This window comes from Oculina patagonica, chromosome 1 (assembly GCF_052425735.1).
Source record: "Oculina patagonica isolate OP01 chromosome 1, crgOcupat, whole genome shotgun sequence".
In the NCBI taxonomy this organism is placed as follows: Eukaryota; Metazoa; Cnidaria; class Anthozoa; order Scleractinia; family Oculinidae; genus Oculina; species Oculina patagonica.
This window is the reverse complement of record NC_135758.1, coordinates 22,951,575-22,975,697: the sequence shown is the minus strand read 5'-3', so window position 1 is coordinate 22,975,697 and position 24,123 is coordinate 22,951,575. Positions and strand designations below refer to the sequence as shown.

The window sequence follows — 24,123 nt, the reverse complement described above, 5'->3', positions numbered from 1 at the left end:
GTGGACAAAGGCTAAGTGTTTATTCTTATTTTGTTCGTACTCGGTCTACCGACGAAAACCGACCAGAGTGATTCGAACTGCGTTAAGTATCTCTTGTAAGTCAAATTGGTTTTCAGGTTAAATCTGTTTTCAATCGATTTTAACCTAGGTTTATCTGTTTCAACCTGAAAATAACACTCTTTAAATATCATAAAACAATTTGCAATCATTTATTAGGAATTTTTTCGTGAATTCAAATGGTTTTTACAAAACAATTCTCATCTGCTTATGAGCAAAAGCGAAATACAATTACAATTTGTCTTTTTTTTGGAATTTGTATTCAAGCAAGTGTGATTAGTCATTTGATCAGTCACCACTTAATGAACAATCCAATTAAACGCTCTCGTTAGCTTTTTCAGTTTGGCTGGGCCAAAAGCTCCTAAAGACAAATTCTTATTTAAAATTCCCGTTAAATGAAGCCAAGTAACAACTACTCAGTAAACGAAGATGTTTTCAAGCCAACGTTGACGAACAAAATTTTCAAGCAGATGTGTCATTGTCTCCCGCGCGTTCTCGGCCTAACCCAACCTAAGACACCACCAGACATTTGAACCCATGCAAGAGCACTCCAGGTTGTCAGGGGCACTGACTGGTGTCCGTCTACTAATTTTTAACTTTGAATTTTAATTTTAAAATCATATCAAATCTTCAATATTTCTAACCGTATTTCTCTAAATTGTAATAATCCTTTGAGAAAAACTATCTCCTCCCAAACATACCCAAAAATCACCAATACATCGGTTCGTGTAATGAGCAGAGAGATTTTGAATTGCTTAAAACGCGATCGAGATAATAAGTCGATCGGTGGATAAACGACCTTCAGGTGTACCCCCGCCTTTAGTTTTCCGTCGTTATTTAAAAAGATACATTTTAAAAAAATATATATTTTTTTGTATTCACCTTGCCAAGTTTACAAATTCATTTAGTTTCCGACCGTGACAACGGCGGCTGCCTTTACAAGAATTCAGAATTAACGTGGCCGCTTGATCATAAATTTTCATATTATATACGCATATAGGTTATAAAATAGAAATGGATCATGTTTTCTCTCTCTTCTCTTTTTTTTAATTCTGGAAACGCGATTCATGTTTGATAATTAAAACGGAAATTCTTTTATTAAAGTGTCGAGCGAACAAATTACACGGGTATGAGTAATTGTGATTCACAAATTAACCACCTCCTGAAGTAAAATAACAGCCCAGCTGGTGTTACAAGAAGCGAATAACTGACGTAACTTCTTCTGCATCTGTGTATGTGGCGTCTGAAGGAGAGCGTTCAAAATTTCACTCCAGCGGTTTCTAGTATCGATTAATAACAACTGTAAAAAACACTACTTCCAAATTCTAATTCAGGATGGGGAAAACACGTCCACACAAGCTTCTGTGAGCTTTAAAAGACAACCGTGTTCAAGTAAAGGTAAGGTGACGTGAGAGAAAATTTCTGTTACACCATCAAGGATTTAGAGTAAACGATGAAAATTGATTTAAATAAAAACTGAGACACCCAAAAGATATCTTTTTAAATTTAAATTGCCCATCGGTTTTCGCATTTTCCACCATTGGAATTATTTACAGTTGGGTCGGCGACCTCATATGCCACTTTAAGGCCGTGCAAAGAATTGAAAACTAACTTTAGGTCTCAGGCTAATCCTACCTGGCGTAAGTGATCTTGGGGACGATTATTTGAATCGAGATGATAGTGGGGGATATGCTAAAACGTGGTCTTTCTATAATACTTATTGAAAACATCTCGAATTAGGTTATTGGTTGCCTAAGGGATCGGGTAGCAGCCCTCGCACGGTCTCACATGAATGGCTCGTTCCCTTCAAGAGAACAATAGAACAAATTACAGAAACAATGCCCCTAGCACCAGAAATTTACAATATAGCAACTGCTACACTAGAGGACTAGTAAAATAACGCTTCCGAGAGCTGCATGCTACACCACGTTTCCGCATTGCTTGTTTTTTTTTTTTCGACAATTCGTTAACATACCGACGAAGACCGACCAAAGTGATTCGAACTTCCTGAACTTCGTTCATTCACGATCCGAACTTCCTGACAGAGAGTTCGGAATCCTGGCAAAGATTCTCAGCTAATCCGCGATCCGCTGTACTTTCAAAATCCACGCATCCGCCCAATTTATCGCAAAAAATTCACAACCCGTGCTCTCTTAAGGCTCTCTTAGTTAAGCAGTACATCGATGTGTGAAGTTTACAATAAGTGCGTCAGGCCCTCCGTTAGCTAGAATTTTCACGTCTTGACGATTTTTCGACCTGCCCTAAAAATTCCCCACACTAGCTAGAACGCGATGTCGGCAGTACCAATGATAATAAATTCTCTAGGCCTCTTTGTAAAAGTAATGGTAAGTGCATATTAAGTGACACTTTGTGAGCTATAGCGCAGAGCTGAATTTGGGTTGTGCATTTACGTGGTAAGGCGTGAAAACAGGGAGCGCGGGGTTGATGGTTAGGGAGCGTTTTCCCGTCCGCATCCGTCCCACAACGCCAAGCGAACCGTGCACGACCAAGGTGGAGGACGCCTGGGAACGAGACAGCCACATCGATACCATTTAGAGTGGTTTTCACTTGAGTGTCGAAAGTAATTCGTATTTGCTTTGGTTTTGCATTACTACGCTTAGTGATTGGTTTAGAAAATCTCGCGCCACTTTCTTAACCAAACAGAGGTTGCACCAGGCATTGTGTTTGGCTTGCTATTAGTTTTATTTCTTTGTTATTTTCTTGTTATTTAACTCAGATAAACAAAGTAGTGTGGACTTACAGGATTTTTGTTGTTATTGTTGTTGCATGTTGTTGCTGTTGTTGATGTTGTTGACTCGCATAAACGAGCTAGTTACACCCGATTTCAGTGTTACATGCAAAGCGGCTATCTTTCGACATGCTAAACAAACACGACGGATTGAAATCCACCGAACACAGCCCACTAGCATGACCTTCTGAACTTGTGGCTCATTTGTATGAAACAAACACCAGAAAACATCGGTTTTGATTGGCTTATTTCAAACAGCACCTAAAAAGATAGATGTTGAAAGACAGCTGCTATGCACGTATTACAATGAAAGCGGGTGTAATATCGGCTTGCAGGATTCCTATAAGTGCGGCAAAGTCTCTACAGGCGGAGAAACAGGGAAATCCATGCGTGAAAGGAGAAAAGAATATGATAAAGGACATATGCTTTGCTCTTACTCAAACCTCCGCCCTTCAGTTTCAGAAGAGATTAATACATGAGTCCGCCCGCTTTTCGGATTGTAGGAAGGATATCAGTTGGCTCAGAACTCTCTGCTCGTAGATTTGAAAGAGCTTACGTGTTTCTTTGCCCGCGGGAAGAGCAGATGTTTTGTCATGGGTCCGTGGAGCGTAACATTGTAATATTGAAGCTCAGCAGTGATGTGTAAAGTTTATAGCCAGTGTGACAGGCCCTCCGTTGCTAAGCACTTTCTACACGACTTAATGACTTTTCGACTAGCCCTAAGTTTTTTCCGCACAAGCTAAAATTCAGCCAAATACAAGGAGATGTCGGCAGTACCAGTCATAAATATTTCCCCTCTATGCAAAAGCAATGGTAAGTGTGTGCTGAGTGGAGTTAAACAAGAACTGTAGTGTACTGATAAGTGCCTAGTAAGCAAACCATCACGGTTCGTGTCGATGTCAAGTTGCATGCATTTGCCTTCTTTTATGTTATCGATTACTCTTTCATCGCGAGCAGGCCTTTTTGTGTCCCTTCTTGGGTAATCAGGGCCGAAACTAGCAAGAGGTAAGACGACGCACTTGCTTCGTCTAGATTAGGTTTTATTGGGGAAATAATCCCCAGTTGAACAAGTTTGATTTTTCTCAAGAAATACCTCATGAAAAATGTATCTGAAAGAGTTTCAGAGCTTCTAGATTTCAAAATTTTCTGAAGGACATGCTCCCTGAGCCCCTTAGCAAGGTCTTGCCTCGTCTATGGCAAATGTCTGGTTACGTTCTTGGTAGTGTTTTAACAATACGCTTGCAGCCTATTTAATATACAGAAATGGCGGGAACATTAATTATATTATACCGACATTGGATAAGGAGCATTCTCTCAAACTTTGATGTTTATAGTGTTTTTTAACCAGCAAAGGTAAAAGCAAATACGGTAAGCGAGAGAGGATGAGGAGCGAGGTACAATTTACGTGCGACATGTAAATCTCATTATCTAAAAGTAGTTCAGGATTTAAGTTATGCTCAGGGTAAATACGTCAGTGAATGATTCACGCACGCATGCACGCCTGCACACGCCAAGTCTTGTTAAACCGAAATTTAAGGGTTTCCTCAATTTAATAAAAGAGATCCCGAATCTGTCGGTTCTGACTGTGTCAACTACCATAAGGTAGTCGAGTGAGGGTTGTGAAATAGCAAAAAACATGGCCTTAAGTCCCTTAACAACAGGAGCGTGATGAAGACGTAAGTGGTAATGCGTAGCTGGCCCCTTTGAAGCGTGAAAGTCCTTTACATTCGCGGTTTCTGATTGAGTCTTCAATTTCCTATCTTGAGGCATCCCGACGTTTAATCAAACACCATCGAACTCAAACGAACAAGATTGGACAAACGAACTCAATCTACCATTGATAGGTACGATTTATCGAACCCAGTCCTCAGATTGCATACAGCCTGAACTGTCATTGTTCGCCGATTAGTTTGATTGATCAAACTTATGATTGCGATCGATTACCGAATAAGTAATTGACTCGCTGACAGGTACTTGTGTCACGAATAGGGCCTGTTTACATGATTCCGGAATAAAAAACTCGTTTGAAACCTAAGGCGTTTCACGTGCGTGGCTTTCGCGCGTAGGCTTTTATAGATTGTGCTAGCATAATTTTTGGCATAATTGGAGCTAAAAAGCATAATTTGTGAAACGAGCACTGCCACGGCATAATTAGCAATTTTTAGCACTTTTTGGAGCATAAATTCATAAAATGTAGTAAATATCGGTGTACTTTCTACAGAAATAAATGAAATTTAGGTAGTTTGTTCTTGCAATGCGTGTTTTAGCTATACAATTGTGATTGTTAAGTCGTTGGAGGCATTTTACAAACGATTTAGAGATGCGAGCAGCTAATTTGGACAGCTGACGGCCGTGATAAACTGCCATAAACACAAATAAATTTACAACAACAGTTTATTTAAAAAACATCATAATTTGGTGTCGTTATTGCGCACCTCTATGTATAGAATCTACGTCATTTTGTGAGCATAATTTCGGAAATCAGAAGCATAATTTGGGAATTCTGGCATAATTTTTGCATAATTTGGCAAAATTTTGAGCACTGCTAGTAGCATAATATGCCACTTTTAGGAGCACAATCTATAAAATGCCTATTCGCGCGAGATCAAAAACAAAGATGGCGCATATTTTGCAATTTTAAAGAGCAATTTGACCATAGGGCTGCTTCTTTGGGCTAAACAGAAAATGCTATTACGTTTTTTCGCACTGAGTTCAAACTGTGGCCTCCGTATGCGGTTTCAAAAGATGCAGTATCATCTCGTAACGAAATTTGCGTTGTGTTTACATGATACCAGAATGAAATGTCATTCCACAACGAAAATTTCATTCCGGAATGAAAACCGGAATGAAATTATTCCGAAATGACTTGAATTTCGTCTCGGCGTCATGTAAACAGATACAGAGAAATATATGGGGATGGAATGAACTTGTTCCGGAATGAAAGTCATTCTGGAATCATGTAAACAGGCCCTAAGCTAGTTATCTTGCATTCGTACAGATTGTGATTTCATGGACCAACAAGCTACTCAAGTGATTCAAGAAATTTACCAAGCTTGTAAAGATGTTGGATTTTTTTACATCACTGGTCACGGAGTGGATCAATCAACCCTGGACTTGCTTTTCAGTGATGCACTGGAGTTTTTTAGTCTCCCTCTGGAAAAGAAAAATGCCTTCAGCTTAATTCAAAATGCCAAATCACAAAACACTGGATATGTTGAAAAAAGTACGGTATCGATTATTCATATTTTTACACAGTTAATTAACACATAATATAGAGCGGTTTTCACTTGACTGTCGAAAGTAATTTGCCTTTACTTTAGTTTTACATTACTACGCTCATTGATTGGCTCAAAAATCGATCTCGCGCCACTTTCTCAGCCAATGAGAAGTACAGTGGAACCCCGATATAACGATATGCCAGGGGAGCAGCAAAATTATATCGTTATCATCAGGGTTATATCGAGGAATCGTAATATCGAAACTTCCGATATTTAACAATTATCGTGCGAAATCGCGCGGAATATCGCCTGATACTTAGCCGACGAGGCTGTAGGCCGAGATGGCTAAAATCAGTCGATATTCCGCAAGATTGAGCAGGATAATTGTTTTATTATTCAACAAATTGTCAACAAAACACGTTTTGCAGATGGATAAACTTTAATTATGCAGCGCTTTACCAGACTTCGGACGAATTTTCGCGACCTACCTTATTGTTACTTATTTTCGCGGGCACTTAATTTCGCGAAAATAGAACAGGAATATTTCGCGTGACTTAATTTTCGCGATTTGGCCAAAAATACGTAATTAGCATAAAAAATACAATAGAAACCGTTTAGAATTAATTTTCGCGGGTCTTTAATTTCGCGATTTTCAAAAAATCGCGAAAATCGCGAAAATTAAGTCCCGCGAAAATAAGTAACAAAAAGGTACGTATATCGCAGGATATCTGTTATGTGCGGATGATAGATATCAATACCATTTTGACATATATGGGCAGCGCGCCATTTGTTTAATAATAAAACGATATGGCCGTAAAATAATCAAAAATATCGTTATATCGGGGTAAACCTAGCATGTGCTTTTTTACGGGATAAAGAACCTTAGAATACAGTTTTTGTATATCATCGTTTAAAGCTGTTGTCAGAAACGTTAGAGATTACTCGATGGAGTATATTATTAAATTCAATGTTTTGCTTAAGTTGTTACTGTGTACTGATAATATCGTTATATCGGGGAAGATTTTACGTTCGGTCCGCTAAATTCTCATCCGCCCATATCGGGAATATCGTTATATCGAAGATCGTTATATCGGGGTTCTGTCCCATACATTATACTGTACCTTTTGTTGGGACATAGAATATTCATCGTTATACCGGGACGATATCGTTATATCGAGGATCGTTATATCGGGGTTCCACTGTAAACCAAAACCAATTGTGAGTTTACTCACCTACGTTTTGGTACGCTTCGTGGCGACTATAACCACTATATGTAATTTATATTTCGAGTTTTGATTGGTTATTAAATTGTAAGTGTCTCTTGTGATTGGTCAAATTGGCTTTGGTTATACGACACTCACCTGAAAACCGCTCTATAGACTTGTTCTGATATCAAACTGGAAAATCTTATCCCATATATATTTTTTTTACCACCAAAGTGTTTGACTGACTGACTGTCGAAAGAACGTGTTTGGTTCTTTGCAAGAGAGATTCCTCTTGCTTCATTTTGTTTCAATCAATCAAATGAATCAATCATGATCGACTAACTTTGCAGTGCTCTTTATCAAGTAGAGCGTACAACTGGCTCTTTCTTTTTAAACGCAAACAAACCCAAACCCGAATCGTGACTTTTTGGGTACGTGTGTTTGTCCTGACTTGAAATTATTAGACATATTTTTGCTTTGAGATTTGATTGGTTTATTGCTTCCTACTGAGATTGGACAAAGTGACTATATCGGCTTTGGTTTTGGTTTTACGATAGAGCTACTTTTAGATCGGAGTACAAGATTGAGTACGTGTCCAACTTTTTAAACCTAGTGCTTATATATACTTTCGATTATCACGTTTCTCACTATTCAACGACTTCAACTGTCTCAACTGGTCAGTAACAAGAACAGGAGGGAGGACTCTGGGATCCTAACTGGATTGACATTCAAAAGTTGTACTTGTTCTCAATCTTGTACTCGTAATGCCTGTCGTAAAACCAAAACCAGGGGAATTACATCTAGCCATCGAAACCGATCAGAATTTAAACGGAGAAAGCATGCAAGCAACTGGTATCAAGCACGGGAAGACGCTTACAGAGCACAATGCACGACCGGAACTGCGTTGAGTTAATCCACAGTACGGAATAATCCTCAGTTAACACACGAAAACCCTAGGAACGCTTAAAAACGCACATTAATATTCTAAAAAGTTCAAACCTAACACACACAATTTTGTTAGGCAGGGACGAATTTTGCAAAAACATTGTTTTTCAATGTGTTCGATAAAACGAACAGCCGCCATTTATTTCCTTACGATGGATTCAGGTAGGATCCGCAACGTCAGTTACAATTCGCACTAGATGTTGGAGATAAAATGCACAGATTGAAAATTACTCGTACTCTTTAAAAAGGCTATCGCCACAGTCAATAACCACCTAGCTAACGTACGGTATAGCAAGATTCATAAGTCACTCCACTGTGTTCTCATTGCAGAATCTGAGAGCACGGGTGGAAGTAAAAATATCCGAGAGGCGATTTACTTTGGACCTGCAGATGAAAGTCCATCAAAGGAAGGCACGGACACATTCCCAGAGCCAAATGGAGTTCCTGATTTCGGAGATACTGTGAGAAACTACATGGAACAAACTAAAAACATTGGGTATGGCTTCTTAAAATGATCATTTTCTTCTATGATGAATTAGTTGAGGCATTTGTCTCAATTAACTTTGAGTCTGACAAATTTTTTAGAAAACATAAAAAACTGGATGGATATGAACAGAAAGGAGATTGTTTAAATTACAATTTATGACAACTGTTCTCCAAATGGCTTAAAAAAAACTCCGTAATGTACTTGAATGAAATAAAAACAGAAATAGTGTAAAGGTATTAGAGAACATAAATACTGCATGCGGAACATGCTTTTACAAGTGTGGTCTGGCGTTTCTTCAGCCACGTATATAAGAAAAGAAAGATTTTCGAAGGCAAGAAGGCTTTTTTTGTACGAGTTTATGTGTCACTGTCGCTATTTAGCTGGCCTTCTTGTAAGGCGATGCAAAGGGACATGAAAAGCCTCCGGTATTGACCAAATTTCACCTGTTAATTTTTTGTGACGCATCTTCTGTAGGTTTATCCTGATGAAAGCTCTTGCGGTTAGCCTGGGTCTGCACAAGGACTTCTTTAACGACAGCTGCTCTTCACCGTTAAACACGTTAGGGATCTTTCATTATCCACCCCACCCTGATGATAATGATTCCTGGGGGGTGGGGACACATACTGATTTTGGCTTAGTTACGATTTTGTTGCAAGACAGCATTGGTGGCCTGGAAGTTGAGATAAATCAGGGAGAATGGGTTCCAGTCAAACCAATACCAGGTAACAATAACTGAAGTAGTCAAAAAGGGAACATTAAATTACTTTCAGAATTGTTTTAAATTAGAGGAAAATCCTTACAACCGAACAAGATGATGGTACATGTAAGGGACATTATCATAAATGTTACCGTACCCAAATTCGCAGTTAGCCAATCAGAAGCCAGGTCTCCTGTCCCCCCCTGTTTTCCCGGAAATTGGCCGAATATGAGAACGAAAAATACAGCCTTAATTACCTTTCTGGTACGCTTCGGCGCCATCTTGTGACGTATCAATTTGATAACGGACCCCGGACTGATGATGCTTGCTTGGTCTCGTCATGGGTATTTTGGCGAGACGCAGTCAAGGCAAATACGAACTTTGGCTCAATAGCACTTCTTCGAATGGAAATCTACTTTTCAATACAAACAAAGAAGCTGATGGCTAGACTACTTTGCTTACAGAAATCTTACTTGGAACATCTCAACCCGGCCGCAATCATTGCAATTATGCTGTATTTCAACCAATCAGGAGTAGGGAAAGTAGAACACAAACCATTAAGCTTACTTGCGATTTCCCGCGCTTGGCGCCGGTTGCACGTTTTGCTACGAGTTCTGATTGGTTAATTTTGTTATTTGCGTTGTTGTGATTGGCGCTGGTTGAGTCGTACTCAACAGTCATAAGAACATATAGCGCTTTTTATTTGTTCGGAGAAACCAGTTGTTCCAGTGAAAAATTTAATGGAACGGTCCTTCCCACTGGAAAATTTTAAGAAAAAAAAATGGAATACCTTCAGAAGCATTTGTCTTCTTTTTTTGTTTTTACCGGAATTCGAATGCTCAGAATATAACTGCATCATTTTGCTTTACGTTTTTGCTCCTCGATGAACTACGCGGCTGTTAAGAGAGGATGTCCTCTCTTGTGGTAGGCTAACATAGTCCAGTCCCTGAACTCTCTCTTCGCGCGCCTGGGTTCAACCCTTTTAAAGGGCGCGCGGAGGAGAAAGTTCAGGGACTGGACTAAGGCTAAAATAGTACAACCGTGAATGAACGATATTGATTGGTCATGGTGTTTTTCTGTGTTATCCAATCAGGTTCGTTTGTGATAAACATCGGGGACTGTCTGGAAGTGTGGACCAAGGGTTTGTATCGAGCTACAAGGCACCGTGTGAAGAACTCGGTCGCAAAAGACAGATATTCAGCGGCGTTCTTCTTCAACCCTGATGCAAAGTGTATCATACAGCCACTGGAAATCGAAATGACCCAAAAGATGAGTTTCAAGACAAGCGTAAATGGAATGCAGATGCCTTTCCTATTCGGCGATTACAAGAATTACCTGGTCAATAAAGGCCTGGCGTCGAAGGAAGATTAGAACACAGTCGGTATCGACAGGGCCTTTTGGTATCGACAAGTTATGGAATAGCGGCCACAGAACAGTTTAATATTGATTAAAAGTACAAGTAACTGTGTTGAACTCTATCTTGCAATTTCTAAGTTCAGTCTTTTGCATATTCCTACCATGCACAAAAATAACGGCAGAAGGACTAACTGAAAAAATAGTCCTGCACCATTTTAGCTTTCATGCAAAGTTATAGCCTGCGTTGCAGACGAACAAAACCCCGGTATAATCTAATGGTGGATTTCCACTGACGCGTAAATTTTTACGTGCGTGTGAAAATTTAGAGACAATGTATGAACGACTAATAAAAAAAAAAAATTAATAATAATCTTTATTTCAACACGGTAAAAATCATCAGGACGAAAACGTGTACGCAAGCCGTTCATACATTGTCTCTATTTTTTTCACGCACGTAAAAAATTATGCGTCAGTGGAAATCCACCTTTAGACTACATGTATACCGGGATTTTGACGTCTGCAACGCAGGCTAGCAAAGTTACTACATTGTCCTTCTATTCACCCGTAGTTAAACTTGTTGTTGTTGTTGTCGTTATTGTTGACGTCTTTTCAGTTCAGTCTGTTATCTTATCCTCCGAAGATGATCCCAGGAAAAAAAATATATAAAAGGGACAGACATTGACGTTAACGACTAGACACAAAAGAAGAATATTACGGAGCTGGGTTCTGCCCGCAAAATTGCATTCTGGCGTGCCGATAACAGAACTACGGTAGTGGTCAAAATGGAACAGCGAGGGAGTATTAGCATAGAAAAATGTGTATTCTAATTGACTGAAACACAGAGATATGATTTTTCTATTAAAAGGAAACTAAACCAACGAAACTTGCCAAATTTTGGTTTGGTTTAGTCCAAAGAGTAATACTACGTTACACGTTGCAAAGAATTATATAGGATGTTTGAAAGATCGAGAAATGCTCTGGTTTCGATATCTGTTTCAAGGTCTTCTAATCTTAAGTCAAATCTACAGTCCTTCTATAGTCCAGTCCCCGATTTCTCCCTACCGCGCCCAATATACATAGTTGCCCCTGACATCAGTTTTTAAAATTCCCTAAAAATAAAATAGAATGATAAAAATAAAATTTCCCTGACCAACTAAATGCAAATTGTCGTAGTGACCTGAAATGCCTTTTTCCAGCTTCAATAGTATTAAATCAGAGGTGTTATAATTTTAATTTTCCCCAAGTCAAAATAAAATTTCCCGACCTTGAATTTTTTTTCCTGACCATTTCGTGAGCTGTGGCAATCCTGTATACATGTATTGGGGTTGAACCCAAGCGAAGGGAGACTCTTTCTTCTTGCAATGGGGGCAAGCCCCACACGAGAGAGTTCAGGGACTGGACTACTCCCGCCTTCTGGTGCTCTATAGCAAAAACAAGGAACCAAATCCTTTCTTTTCGTTTGTGATAGAAACGGTCAAAATAGTTTCCCAGCATAATATCCCTGCTTATCTCATAAAAAATCTACAGAAACACGGAAATGCTTCTCTAGTCGTTGAACCATTAATTAAAATCCTTTATCGTAATACCAACGGCTGCTTCATAAAATACTGTCATTTATTCTAGAATATAGTATTGTTTGTTACAGGTTATCTTCATAATACATACATGTATATAATTGTCAACAAGAACTCGTGTTATGGATTTCACTGGACAATTATATTAATAGTAAATTGCTTATTACCTGTACATACCGGTATGTATTTATTTACAAACAAACTCATACAGAAATGTCTCAATAATTTCCCTCACCACTTCGTGTACTATACATAAAACTTTTTTACATTGATTCAAAGAAACCTTGCAGTAATGATGAAAAAAATTCCCATTAGTTTAAAATCAGTAGTTTGACCAATCAAAGAACACAATCATCTCACCTTAAGAGGTGAAGTCAAATTATTTTATGTCATTCTGTCACGTATAAAAGTGACTGGTCTTAAAACCAGAAAATAATAATTTTTAACTGTAGAAAACAGAAAAGAAATGCAGTGCAACTAAAAAGGAGTGCATGTAATCAAACTAAAATAGATTGAGTTGATTTCTCTCATGCCATCTTTCCCTTCCCCAACAAAACATTTCCCTGTGGCACCCAAGTCATACTAAAGACGAACGTCTTCACAACCATGCAACAGTATGTTCCCAACTGCCTCCAAGAAGGCGAAGCAATAGTTCAAGTACAAACGTTTAACAAAAAGTCTATTATCAATAATAGTGGCCTTTTTTACTGTAAAAACTGCCATTTTAAAAGTTAGGCAGAGAGGGTAAACTACAATGTTTGCAAAGAAATTTACAAAATTGATGATGAATGCAACATTATTTAACTTCCAATGCATTTACCAACTTACTATAAACTCGAGAGTTTGCTGATCAACTTTAGGAATGTAGCCAGGCACACCACAAACACATCACTAAGGCTTAACAGTGCACAGAAAAAAAAACAATTATGCACATTTACCAGCATATGCACAGATCTCAAATTTCATCAGTAACATTTCTTGAGTTCACTAAGGCTTAACAGTGCACAGAAAAAAAAAAAACAATTATGCACATTTACCAGCAATATGCACAGATCTCAAATTTCATCAGTAACATTTCTTGAGTTCAGACCATGAATATATTTCAGAAATAATTATTAACTTTATGTAATTTATTACTACAAAATTAATACTGATGTTTTGCATTATGCTTATCACAATTTCAAAATGGCAGAATTTACTGTAAAAATGGCTCTGGAGCTCGCATTAAACAAACTAAAATGACATTCTTTAACTAGGCGCTTTCGAGAACGTTTACAGATAATACAAGTACATTAGTGTATATGCAATGTGACACATATCCCTAAAAATAGTTTACATGTATTAATAAAAAGACCTGACTGGAGAAATTCAAAACTTATGTATTAATTGAAATGGAAATCTTATTTAAATATAAATATACCAAGCAAGTGTGGAAAAAGAACTTTATATAATTCTATTATTAAACAAAGATTTGTCTCAAATAAGCCCCCCCCCCCCTGACATCTCTAAAATAAACCCCGACCACATAAAAGAACACAATTACACTCAAAAAGGTTTCTCAGGGTATATTTTAAGAAAATATACACTAACAGTTTAAAAAGTTTTGGTAAAATCTCAAGGAACAAACTTTGTGATATAAAAACAACTGTCTAGTATATAAAATAACCCATGAACCCAGGTTAGTCAAGTGTATAGCCAGAAAGCTGTCTGGGTATTCTGTGCATAAAGGTGTCTGGTGTCCTGTGAATGCCCATGTTTGAAGATGACTGTGGAAAATACCACTAACTAAAGATGTTTAATTAAAATAATATGATGGTGATTTCAGGGTTTGTTATAAGTTGAGAGAAGCACAATAGACAAGTTAGAGAACTAGACGAAAACAACAGCAAGCATAAAACTACAGCAAGACATGTGGATTTCCACTGGCTGAGGAACGAAAGAAGCCAATAACATTTTTCTCAAACACTGCTGGGAGTCTGGGTTCTAGTGTGCGTGCATGTGGGGAGGGGGTATAAGGTCACATGGCTCAGTGCTGGGTTCAGTTTTTTTTTTTTTTTGCCATCCGCCATTGCCTAACCTGCCCAGCCCACCCACCAGCCACAAAGAACTTGCCAGCCCAGTCCACCCACCCTTGTGTGTGTTAGTTCAAGTTTTTTGAGAAGTTGTAATATGCTTAAGGTGTCGCAAGTTCTTCATTCTTGTGAGCCTTTGTTGGGTTATAAGCTTTCTGCCAGTTTGCCCAAGTTTTTTATGTAAGGAATTTTTTCCAGTTATTTGCCCGATTGTAATGTTTTATTACAATGTTAGTATTAACAAAGGTCAGGAAGTGTGGTTCGGCTTGGCATGGCTCCCAGTAGTGTGTGAGAAAGGGTGTTTCTTCCTCAAGAGAACACTGATTGCACTGTAAGACAGCTGGTCTGTTATCTTATCTTGAATTATAATTAACGAACCCACTGGAACGCTTTCCACTGGATAAATCACTATCCAGTGGATAGCACAGTATGTTTTGTCAGCACTTATCCACTTGTTGGCAATTTATCTGTTGGAGAGTGTTATCCACCCTTTTAACAACCGGCACCAAATGGATACCCTCATTTCAAACTAAGCCATAGAAGAGTTGGAAATAATAACATACAGGGTAGTGTTTACAGTAGCTAATATTGCCAGAATTCTAATAATTTACAACATTCTAAACCCCTTCAAATTTGTCTCAATCATGATATCTTAAAAAACCATTGTACTACTTGTCCTGTGCATTGAACTTGAAGATGCATGCAGTGGATTGGTAGCGATAACTTTGACTGGCAGGTCCCATGTCATGGTTTCTGCATCTATGTCAGGGGGACCCTGCCATGTGGCAATGTCTGTATAAGGAGTCGTAAGCTGCACTGGGCTAGCTCCTGCTGGTAATGGTGATGATGCAAGAGTAAATTCAAAGTGAAGTCTCCATTTTAAGCAAACTGTGAAATAAAGAAATGGTTGCAAGTTTAATGTGTAAACTCAACCATTGCAATCTCCTGACTTGAGTCTACTTTTCTTTGATCAACCAAGAACATGGACTCGGGCCAGTTCCAAATTGATTTGAAGGTCCACGATTCACAATTTACAAACTTCTGCTTGAATATGATTGGCTGATAATGAACAAGCACTGCGCATGCTCAAAAAATTGGAACGGCCAGAGTCTGTGTTATTGGTGCTGACCCAGGGGTTTCATTAAGGGCCAACCACCAGGCAAATTGACCAGCTGTGAATACAACTTTGCCTGGCTGTTTATAACATCTGAACTGACTCCAGTTTACCAATAAGAAGGTAGGGCCTTGCTGATACTTTGCCCTTAATAAATTCCCTGCTGACCAAATGGAAAGCAGGCTCTGGAGATGTGATGTTTCTTAAGAAGAACTGTGAGTCACATTAAAAGAAATAAGGAAAATTGACATATTTTTGAGTTTGGGGCTAAAAGGGTAAAGGAGCTTATTTGAGAAAGGGATTTGCTTGTGACAAGAGGGACCAGTTTAGGTAAGGTTAAGGTAAAGTGTGCATTGAGCCTAGTGGCCCATACAGGCCAGAGCTTATCCTAGTTTCTGTAGCATGAAGCGACTAGGAGTATTTCTACTTCCTCTGTATGGGATGCTAGTCCATCGCATTAGTTCGCCGGTACCCATTTACACACTTGGGTGGATAGAGACATTATGAGTGTAAAGTGCCTTGCCTAAGAACACAATACAATGACCCAGGCTAGGGCTGAAACCCGAACCACTCGATCCTGACCAGATCCAGATCGTGAGACTCACGGTTTTCACTTCAATCTCACGACGAGAAACAGAAATCTCACGGTAAACAGAGTAACAAGTCATTTGATTAGCGCCTGGTTTTAGGACTCTTTTAGCTATTTTTGTCCGTCAGTTGATCAATCTCCCGGTTTTTACTGAAATCTCCAGATTTTTTTACCTCAATCTCCAGATTTCCAGTGCTTTGAGGTTGAGAGGTCTGCAGATCAGTGTAAGGTATCTTATAGCAGACTAGTAGGTAGATTTATATTTGAGGTAGATGTCACAAGGAAATACCAATGAAGATCAGTACAAGGTTCATACTTATTTCCTTGTTAAATCTACCTTAAAAATAAATCTACCTACTATTCTGCCGTAAGATATTAAAAGCCCTGGCTTACCTAAATCAGAAACAAATTCTGGACAGGCAGTATACGGTATTGGTAAAACTAGATGTGTTTTCTTGGTATGCAGACAGTTTTCTTGAACAGAAGTGAATGATGAGTATGTAATCTCTGGTGCCTGCTTCAATGGATTGCGGGAATCTTCAGGAATGTGTTCTTCACTTTGCAGGACAGCAGAAAACTGTGAAATACACAAAATAACAAAATATTATAATTGTGACCATAAAGCTCTGTGTTACTGATTTGGATTTTCTTTGCATGAAAACTATTAAGCAAATACATGTATTTTGTTTTGGTATATATGTCACTTACTGTCCCTTGAATCTTTTGTTTTACGACATTACTGTTGATTGCATCTACCTGTGAACGCACGCGCTAAAAACATGTTTTCAAATGGCGTCAAACTTCAGCGTTTCAGGTGCCAAACTTTGAAGTTTAGCAAATCGTAACGCAAACTTTTGCACCCAAAATACTCACGATAAACACTGAGTATGGGCGAAACTTTACACTAGAAATGATTCAAGTGAACCTACATGTATGTATGCATATCAACACAGATCAGCATCAGTTTCTCAGAAGAAGTCTCTATATCTAATCTTTCTGCCATTTCAAAAGCGGAATGTGTTAAACTTTCGGTGCGAAAGTTTCCGTTACGGTCTGCTAAACTTCAAAGTTTGACACCTGAAACGCTGACGTTTGACGCCATTTGAAAACATGTTTTTAGTGCGTGCGTTCACAGGTAGATGCAATCAACGGTAGTGAAATTTTTGTAACACAGAAATTGGCCCGCACAGTTACTGGCCTGCACATCAGGCTAATTTAGAAGGAGGCTGGGGAGATTTTGCCCTCCCCTCCACTAAAAATTAAAATCAATCATTTAAATCGTTATCTTTGCATTAAGACCCTGTAGCAATTTTCTGGGAGGTGCACTCGCAGCCTCCCTAAGTTTTCACGTCAACTGCAACAGTCCTGTTCCTGAATTTCCTGGACCCACTCCTGCTGGTGGCTATTGAATCAGGCTCATATGTCTACCTCTGCTATGTGTTACAAACACAGATTTGAAGGTTTACATAGGTACTAGCATAATAACTATTGAATCAGGCTCATATGTCTACCTCTGCTATGTGTTACAAATACAGATTTGAAGGTTTACATAGGTACTAGTATAATAACTATTGAATCAGGCTCATATGTCTACCTCTGCTATGTGTTACAAATACAGATTTGAAGGTTTACATAGGTACTAGCATAATAACTATTGAATCAGGCTCATATGTCTACCTCTGCTATGTGTTACAAATACAGATTTGAAGGTTTACATAGGTACTAGCATAATAACTATTGAATCAGGCTCATATGTCTACCTCTGCTATGTGTTACAAATACAGATTTGAAGGTTTACATAGGTACTAGTATAATAACTATTGAATCAGGCTCATATGTCTACCTCTGCTATGTGTTACAAATACAGATTTGAAGGTTTACATAGGTACTAGCATAATAACTATTGAATCAGGCTCATATGTCTACCTCTGCTATGTGTTACAAATACAGATTTGAAGGTTTACATAGGTACTAGTATAATAACTATTGAATCAGGCTCATATGTCTACCTCTGCTATGTGTTACAAATACAGATTTGAAGGTTTACATAGGTACTAGTATAATAACTATTGAATCAGGCTCATATGTCTACCTCTGCTATGTGTTACAAATACAGATTTGAAGGTTTACATAGGTACTAGTATAATAACTATTGAATCTGGCTCACAAAGAGCACAGTTGAGACAATTCACTATTCACAATAATGATAATTAAAGATCATTAGCGCAATTAACACAAGGGCTTGTCCAAAAAATCCAAACAAGATGTTTACCTTGAGACAAATAATAAGGGAATCAGAAAAGTCAAAAGATCCTACAATTTCTTCACCAATCCTGTATGCTGACTTGAAGAGGCAAAATTTTCCCACAGTTCCTCTGTTACTGACAATATTATATACATCTGCAGAAACCAAACCAAAAATATTTGGAAACCAAACCAGCAATATATGCAAAGTGGATTGAGCTTTTATAATAAACAATTATTACTATTAGACTACAAGCCCAAGTTTTTATGAGTGAGTTGACTATCACAGTCACTCATAGAAAATAAGGGCGAGTAGTCCAATTGTTTTAGTAGATACTCTTAAAAGAGAAAATTATTTTTGATTTTTGGCTTAAATATACAAAAAATTTGTTGGCTGTGGACTGCAATCTTGGGCAACATGTGCATTACTGTGTTCTATCACCAAACAGAAAACAGTGGGAGAACCAATCAGATTCGCAGATTTCCAAAAGAACATGCTGACAGTTAGCCTAAGAATACAGTCGCCTCTCTAGGCTCTGACCCGCTTAAGTGGGTTAGAGTGCGGAGAAGCGGCTGTATTCGCAGGCTAGCTGACAGTCTACTAAAATGTGAATTGAATTTTCCCTTGATACATTAAAGCATACCCCCTTCTTGGCTGTCATTCCAGGCTACTCTGTATATTTTTGTATACACAATTAGATGGAGTCTAGTTTCAGCTTGTTAGGCTGTAAAGATTTGTTTTAGTTCTCCTTTAAATGATTAACATTGTATGTCCATAGTTAGAGTGGTAACGACTGCAAAATGTCAGGGTTTTAACAACATCACACAAAATAATCAAGAGATCAGAGATAGCAGTAATCAAAAGAGAAAACAAAATAAACAATTAACAACTCTTCCCATATAACCAAAGGTTTCTTATGGTAAATTTAAAATGAAATCAATTTAATTAGTCTCACAAAAAATTTTCAGGCCTAACCTGTGGTAATTGGCAGGAGTAAGGTATCGAGAAGAAAAAATCAGGGGAGAAAGTAGAGGAAAAGAGCCCAGCTTTTTGTGGCACCAACAACTGGAATATAGTCAAATGCCTTGCAACATCATCATCTATGTACAGTGCATACTTACGAGAATTTCTTCTAGATGTGATTGTTGTTAAAACATCCACTGCTAAATCTAATAGAGAGGTTTTTGGACTGGAATCTTCTAAAAATGGATTATGCAAATTATTTTCTTGCTTGCTAAAAAAATGTTCGATTCCTCCAAGTCCTGAAACATAAATAAAATGATTTAGATAATGTAAGGTTTAAGTCCATAATTCTAATCCAAGGTTGCTACAACAAGATGGACAAATCACCCCAAATCACTGTAAAGACAAGTATTTCCAGCACTTTCCTTTATGTTTGAAAGATTTGGTGACCTGTGTGGGAGACTGAGAGAATTGAGTTTTCTTTGAACATTGAAATAACTATTTACTTCAAGAATGGAATATTAAAGCAAAGAAAAAAAAATCCAATTTCCAGTAATCAATTCATTAACTCATCCATGGTAGGAATGTTTGAGCTGTTTCAACTGTGTTGGTTCTTGCCATACCTATTGGTTACACCTGAGTAGAAATAGGCTGTTACTCAATAACAATAAACTTTCCTTCCCATGAGAGCACCCTGAAAGAACAATGGCTGGGCTCGGAAGCTAACTGCAGGCAATTCTTTTGGGATATGATCTTGGGAATTTGTAACCCAATTTGTCAGATGGTCTGAGTTGTTTGCTCCCTCGTTTCTCCCTCCTCTAGACAAGGCAGCTAGCTAGTGGACAACTTCAGTCTATCTTACATTATATACCTGGTATTTGATATAGGTGGTTACAGCAAGGCGCCCAAAAGTGTGACCACTTTTAATTTATTCACATTCTTTCGTGCAGATTTAATCCAATCAGAAGTCAACTGCAAGCTATCCACGGCTTTTATTGATTGGATTAAATCTGCACGAAAGAATGTGAAGCAATTAAAAGTGGTCACACTTTTGGACGCCTTGCTGTAATAGAGCAGGGGGCTTATTAAAAATCATGGTTCTCAAAGTTCTAAAGACAGCTATACATGTATCATATCAGTAGTAATAATACCAAATTTATTCGATATTTTAGCGCCCAACCTCAAATACAGTGTAAGCGCCCACCTCGAATAAGCGCCCATTCTGAAGGTAAGAAAAGTTAATAAGCGCCCAGCCTTGAATAAGCGCCCACCTCCAATAAGCACCCACTCTCAAAGCCCAAAAATTTAATAAGTGGCAGTGCCCAGATCGAAAAAATACGGTAAACAGACAGGAGGATTATAAAGAGTTACAATGTTGTAATCATGGTAGGATTCTCATTACCTGCCTGCTTGCAGACTATAATTTGATACATGACATTGTAATTGAAAAGAGTAATCTTGATTCACAGCATACCAACCTTGTAACACCAGTATTCTAATAGGTAATCTCAGAAGCTTGGATTGTCCTTGAACTCTGCTGGTGCCCACAGTGATCTTGTATGAATATTTCACTGCATGTCCTTTGTATGATGGAACTCCATCAAACGGGATTGTGTCACTATAAAAATCTAAAAGGAAACGAAACTTTGTGTCATGAAATGACTACTAATAACAGTAACTTGTAAAACTGTGATCTACTAGTATACTTATAATGCAAATGCTGCAGTTTTACTGGTTGAGCTATCATATACTATATTAGCCATAAATGTGCAGTGGCCAGCTGAAGGTCATCTACAAAATGAAGACAGTTTTGGAGGAAGTTAGGAAATTAATGTTTTCTTGCTTTCTAGGAAGGCTAAACAAGGGACAGTTACTGTTAAGCGAGGGTAAACAATGTCAAAACTAAAAGTTTTAAATGGCATGCGTGCATGTACATTGTGTAATTTCACTGAAGCGTGGAGTTCTATACTACATGTAGTTCATTTGTAGAGAAATTATTTCAATTGATTATAAAGAAGAAGTTGATTTAGAATTCTATTAAAACAATTATTAATAAAGGAGCTCCCAGCGACCTGTAGAGCAGAGCCCCATACACACAGAAAATTAACAGAACCATGCTTTTGGTTTTTCATGGTCAACATGGCTACAAACAATGTTTGCGGGCAAGTGTGTTGTATGACGCACGTACATCGCCCCAACATGGCAGCCATACTCCAGAAATAAGTTAAAATGTCAGCTTACATCTTTGATATTGGACATCCATGTTATGGTCAATTGACAGTTGTCGAAACAAGGTATCAGCTGACCAGTATCACATGACCATATCTTGGGTTCAGATTTAGAACTCACCGAGGTTGAATAGGTTTTTGGAGTTTACCGCTGACCAAGTCAGTGTTTGCATTGGATCGCGGGCGCAAGTGCATTATTATTCTGTCAATGGTCAGTTAATTCAGATTTACAAAAAGGCAATGTATATAACCGGGGAGCTCCGCTTTTAGCCTTGGCTAAGTCTATTTAATATTATTTGCTCTCAATTTCTATGTGATAGTTGATTCAGCCTTCAGTACTATTGCGTACCTCACAGAAATCTTGAGCTTATAATTTAAATATTGTTTATAAGTACAATGTAGCTTACATGTTTGTGATAATTGTCAGTTGTTGGTATAACAATTTGGGTCAGTCTATTTGAGACCGTAGCCGTGAGTCTTAATGAAAAAAAAATAGCGATTCTGTAGTCTGCTCAAGTGCGGAAATTTCTTCAAGTAAAAAACAAAATTAATTTTAGAATTGGTTGGCATTTTAAAAAAAGATTGAATACTCTTAAGAGATTTGAAAAATAATTTCTGTTGAAAAACTTAAAACTTCTGACTGCTAGGCATTTTAGCCTGTTTAGTCCCTAGTTGTCAGAAATATAGACACCATGCATACTAAAATCCCCTTCCTATAAACAATCTACTGCGCATGCTTGCCTACAAATGCATTTTTGTCTTCTATTTATGTATTGCTGTAGTTACTGTAATAGGAAAACTTTCTGCTTTCTAGTAGATTATACAACTTTTTATATACTATCATTTTCGACTCTTAACAGACTGGTAAACGAATTACAATTTCCATTCGTCCTTGAGTGCACACGCAGTACTTAATTATTTTGGCAACATGGATAATTCAAAACAGCTGGTCGACAAATTGAAAAATTATTGCCATTGATTAAAATTTTTAAGCTAAATGACCACGACGACTTAACGCATCACTGACAATGTAAACTAAGCACTTTTCTGGAACTAATTCACGAAATTCTTTGTTTTTCCGTTTGAATAATCAAAAACTCTGATACGAGCTATTTAAAGACAAAATGCACAGAAATGTATGCAATGCAATTAAACAGAATTTTAAAAACAACATAAGGACTAATATCAAAAGTGCTGGCTTGATATTCACAATACATCTTACGGCTTCAGTAGTCTTAAAAATAGCGCCGTAAGTTAAAAACAATTACGCCAAGGACCCGATGTACACTTACAGGTTCTAGATTCGCCCGGAGCAAGCCCCAAATCGCAAAACAGTATCTTCGGCTGTGTAGAAAGCAAACAGCGGCCCTCCTCACCTGCGACGGACACGACACAAATAAATGAAGATCAATTATTCACCATTTGTCTCCCGATAATAGCATACCAGTAAAATCCAAACATTATTCATACCAAAGAAGCGTTTGTACTCTAACCTCTTGACGGAATGAAGCTTGTACATGATGCATTTGAGTCTGTGGAGATTAGGTTCTGTGTTCGATCCATTCTCGAATTCGACACCAGGATTTTCACGCGGGATTCGTTTACCGTACATTGACAATGTATTTGCGCGCTCGCCCAAGCGAGCCTATCGATTTCGTAGCTCTGATTTGAACACTCATCGTTTGTATGATTACATGTCTGACTGCAAGTCTCTTTCTTGCCATCTGCGACGTTTGTAAAAGTAATTTCACACTCGATACATTCGCCAGCGAAGAAGACAGAACCACGAAGCAAGCGCGCCTTCACTTCGATCATCGTAAAAGCAATCAACAAACGGTTCCCTTCTTACATATATGTTCTGCGTTCATTTTAAATGCTATCAACAAACCACTTGCGATAGTCTTGGTGTATTTATACAACCCGATTTTTGGAACCATTCCCGAGGAAATGTACTGTCTGTTGCATCCGCCATAATGAAGCAGCCGACCTCTCTCAGAAGAAGCAGCTGACCCCATTGTTTGCAGACACAACTTCCAATGTTTTGGCGGGGACCCGTGGTGAACAGATGTGTTCAAGAAGAAACAAAGGAATGCAAATTCAGACCAAAACTGAACCTATTTAACAGATTTATGACCAAAAAGTCGACTTCTATACCCCATTTCACACAAAAAACAGCTTACAAATCATACTATTTGAAGCGGTACGTACATACTAGTTATGCAACGCTTTCGAGTGGTATACTATGGAATATCCCACGAGTCACTTGTATTTTCTCGGTATACATACGAGCCTTCAGGCGAGTGTGTATACCAAGAAAATACAAGTGACAAGTGGGATATTCCATAGTATACCACGAGAAAGTGTTGTGTAACTATTTTATACCATGCCATAGAAAATACGCTCACTAAATTTCATCGAGAATAAGATCGCAGCGCACGATGGGAAGGTTGGGTTGAATACCGTCGAATATACAACGGCTTTCCTGTATTCTGATTGGCTGTATTTTCTATGGCATGGTATAAATGAAGGTAGCATATACCGTATTTTCTCGATTAAACGTCGGGTCTCCAAGGTGGAGTTAAAAATAGTCCCCTCGAGCCATCAGGTATTTATTTGAGGTATAA

At 38.2% G+C, this 24,123-nt stretch overlaps 2 protein-coding genes across 3 annotated transcripts; one reads left to right on the top strand and one right to left on the bottom strand.

The window, feature by feature from the left end:
- The first annotated feature begins 3,235 nt into the window (after positions 1–3,235).
- On the top strand, positions 3,236–12,184 carry LOC144639725 (putative iron/ascorbate oxidoreductase DDB_G0283291). Of its 2 annotated transcripts, XM_078499055.1 has the most exons (5): positions 3,238–3,619; positions 5,805–6,029; positions 8,505–8,670; positions 9,136–9,383; positions 10,452–12,184. In XM_078499055.1, the coding sequence occupies exons 1-5, from the start codon at positions 3,571–3,573 to the stop codon at positions 10,727–10,729; spliced, it is 966 nt and encodes a 321-aa protein (XP_078355181.1). In that variant the 5' UTR covers positions 3,238–3,570; the 3' UTR covers positions 10,730–12,184. The 2 variants fall into 2 exon arrangements, with proteins under 2 accessions (XP_078355240.1, XP_078355181.1); XM_078499114.1 differs by lacking the exon at positions 5,805–6,029 and having other exon boundaries at positions 3,236–3,619.
- A 1,654-nt stretch (positions 12,185–13,838) lies between these two features.
- LOC144638161 (RAB6A-GEF complex partner protein 2-like) lies at positions 13,839–23,503 on the bottom strand. Its single transcript, XM_078497392.1, has 7 exons — positions 22,993–23,503; positions 22,792–22,875; positions 20,750–20,899; positions 19,430–19,570; positions 18,336–18,463; positions 16,457–16,640; positions 13,839–15,248 (listed from the first exon to the last, which is right to left on the bottom strand). The coding sequence occupies exons 1-7, from the start codon at positions 23,312–23,314 to the stop codon at positions 15,013–15,015; spliced, it is 1,245 nt and encodes a 414-aa protein (XP_078353518.1). The 5' UTR covers positions 23,315–23,503; the 3' UTR covers positions 13,839–15,012.
- Positions 23,504–24,123: the final 620 nt, after the last annotated feature.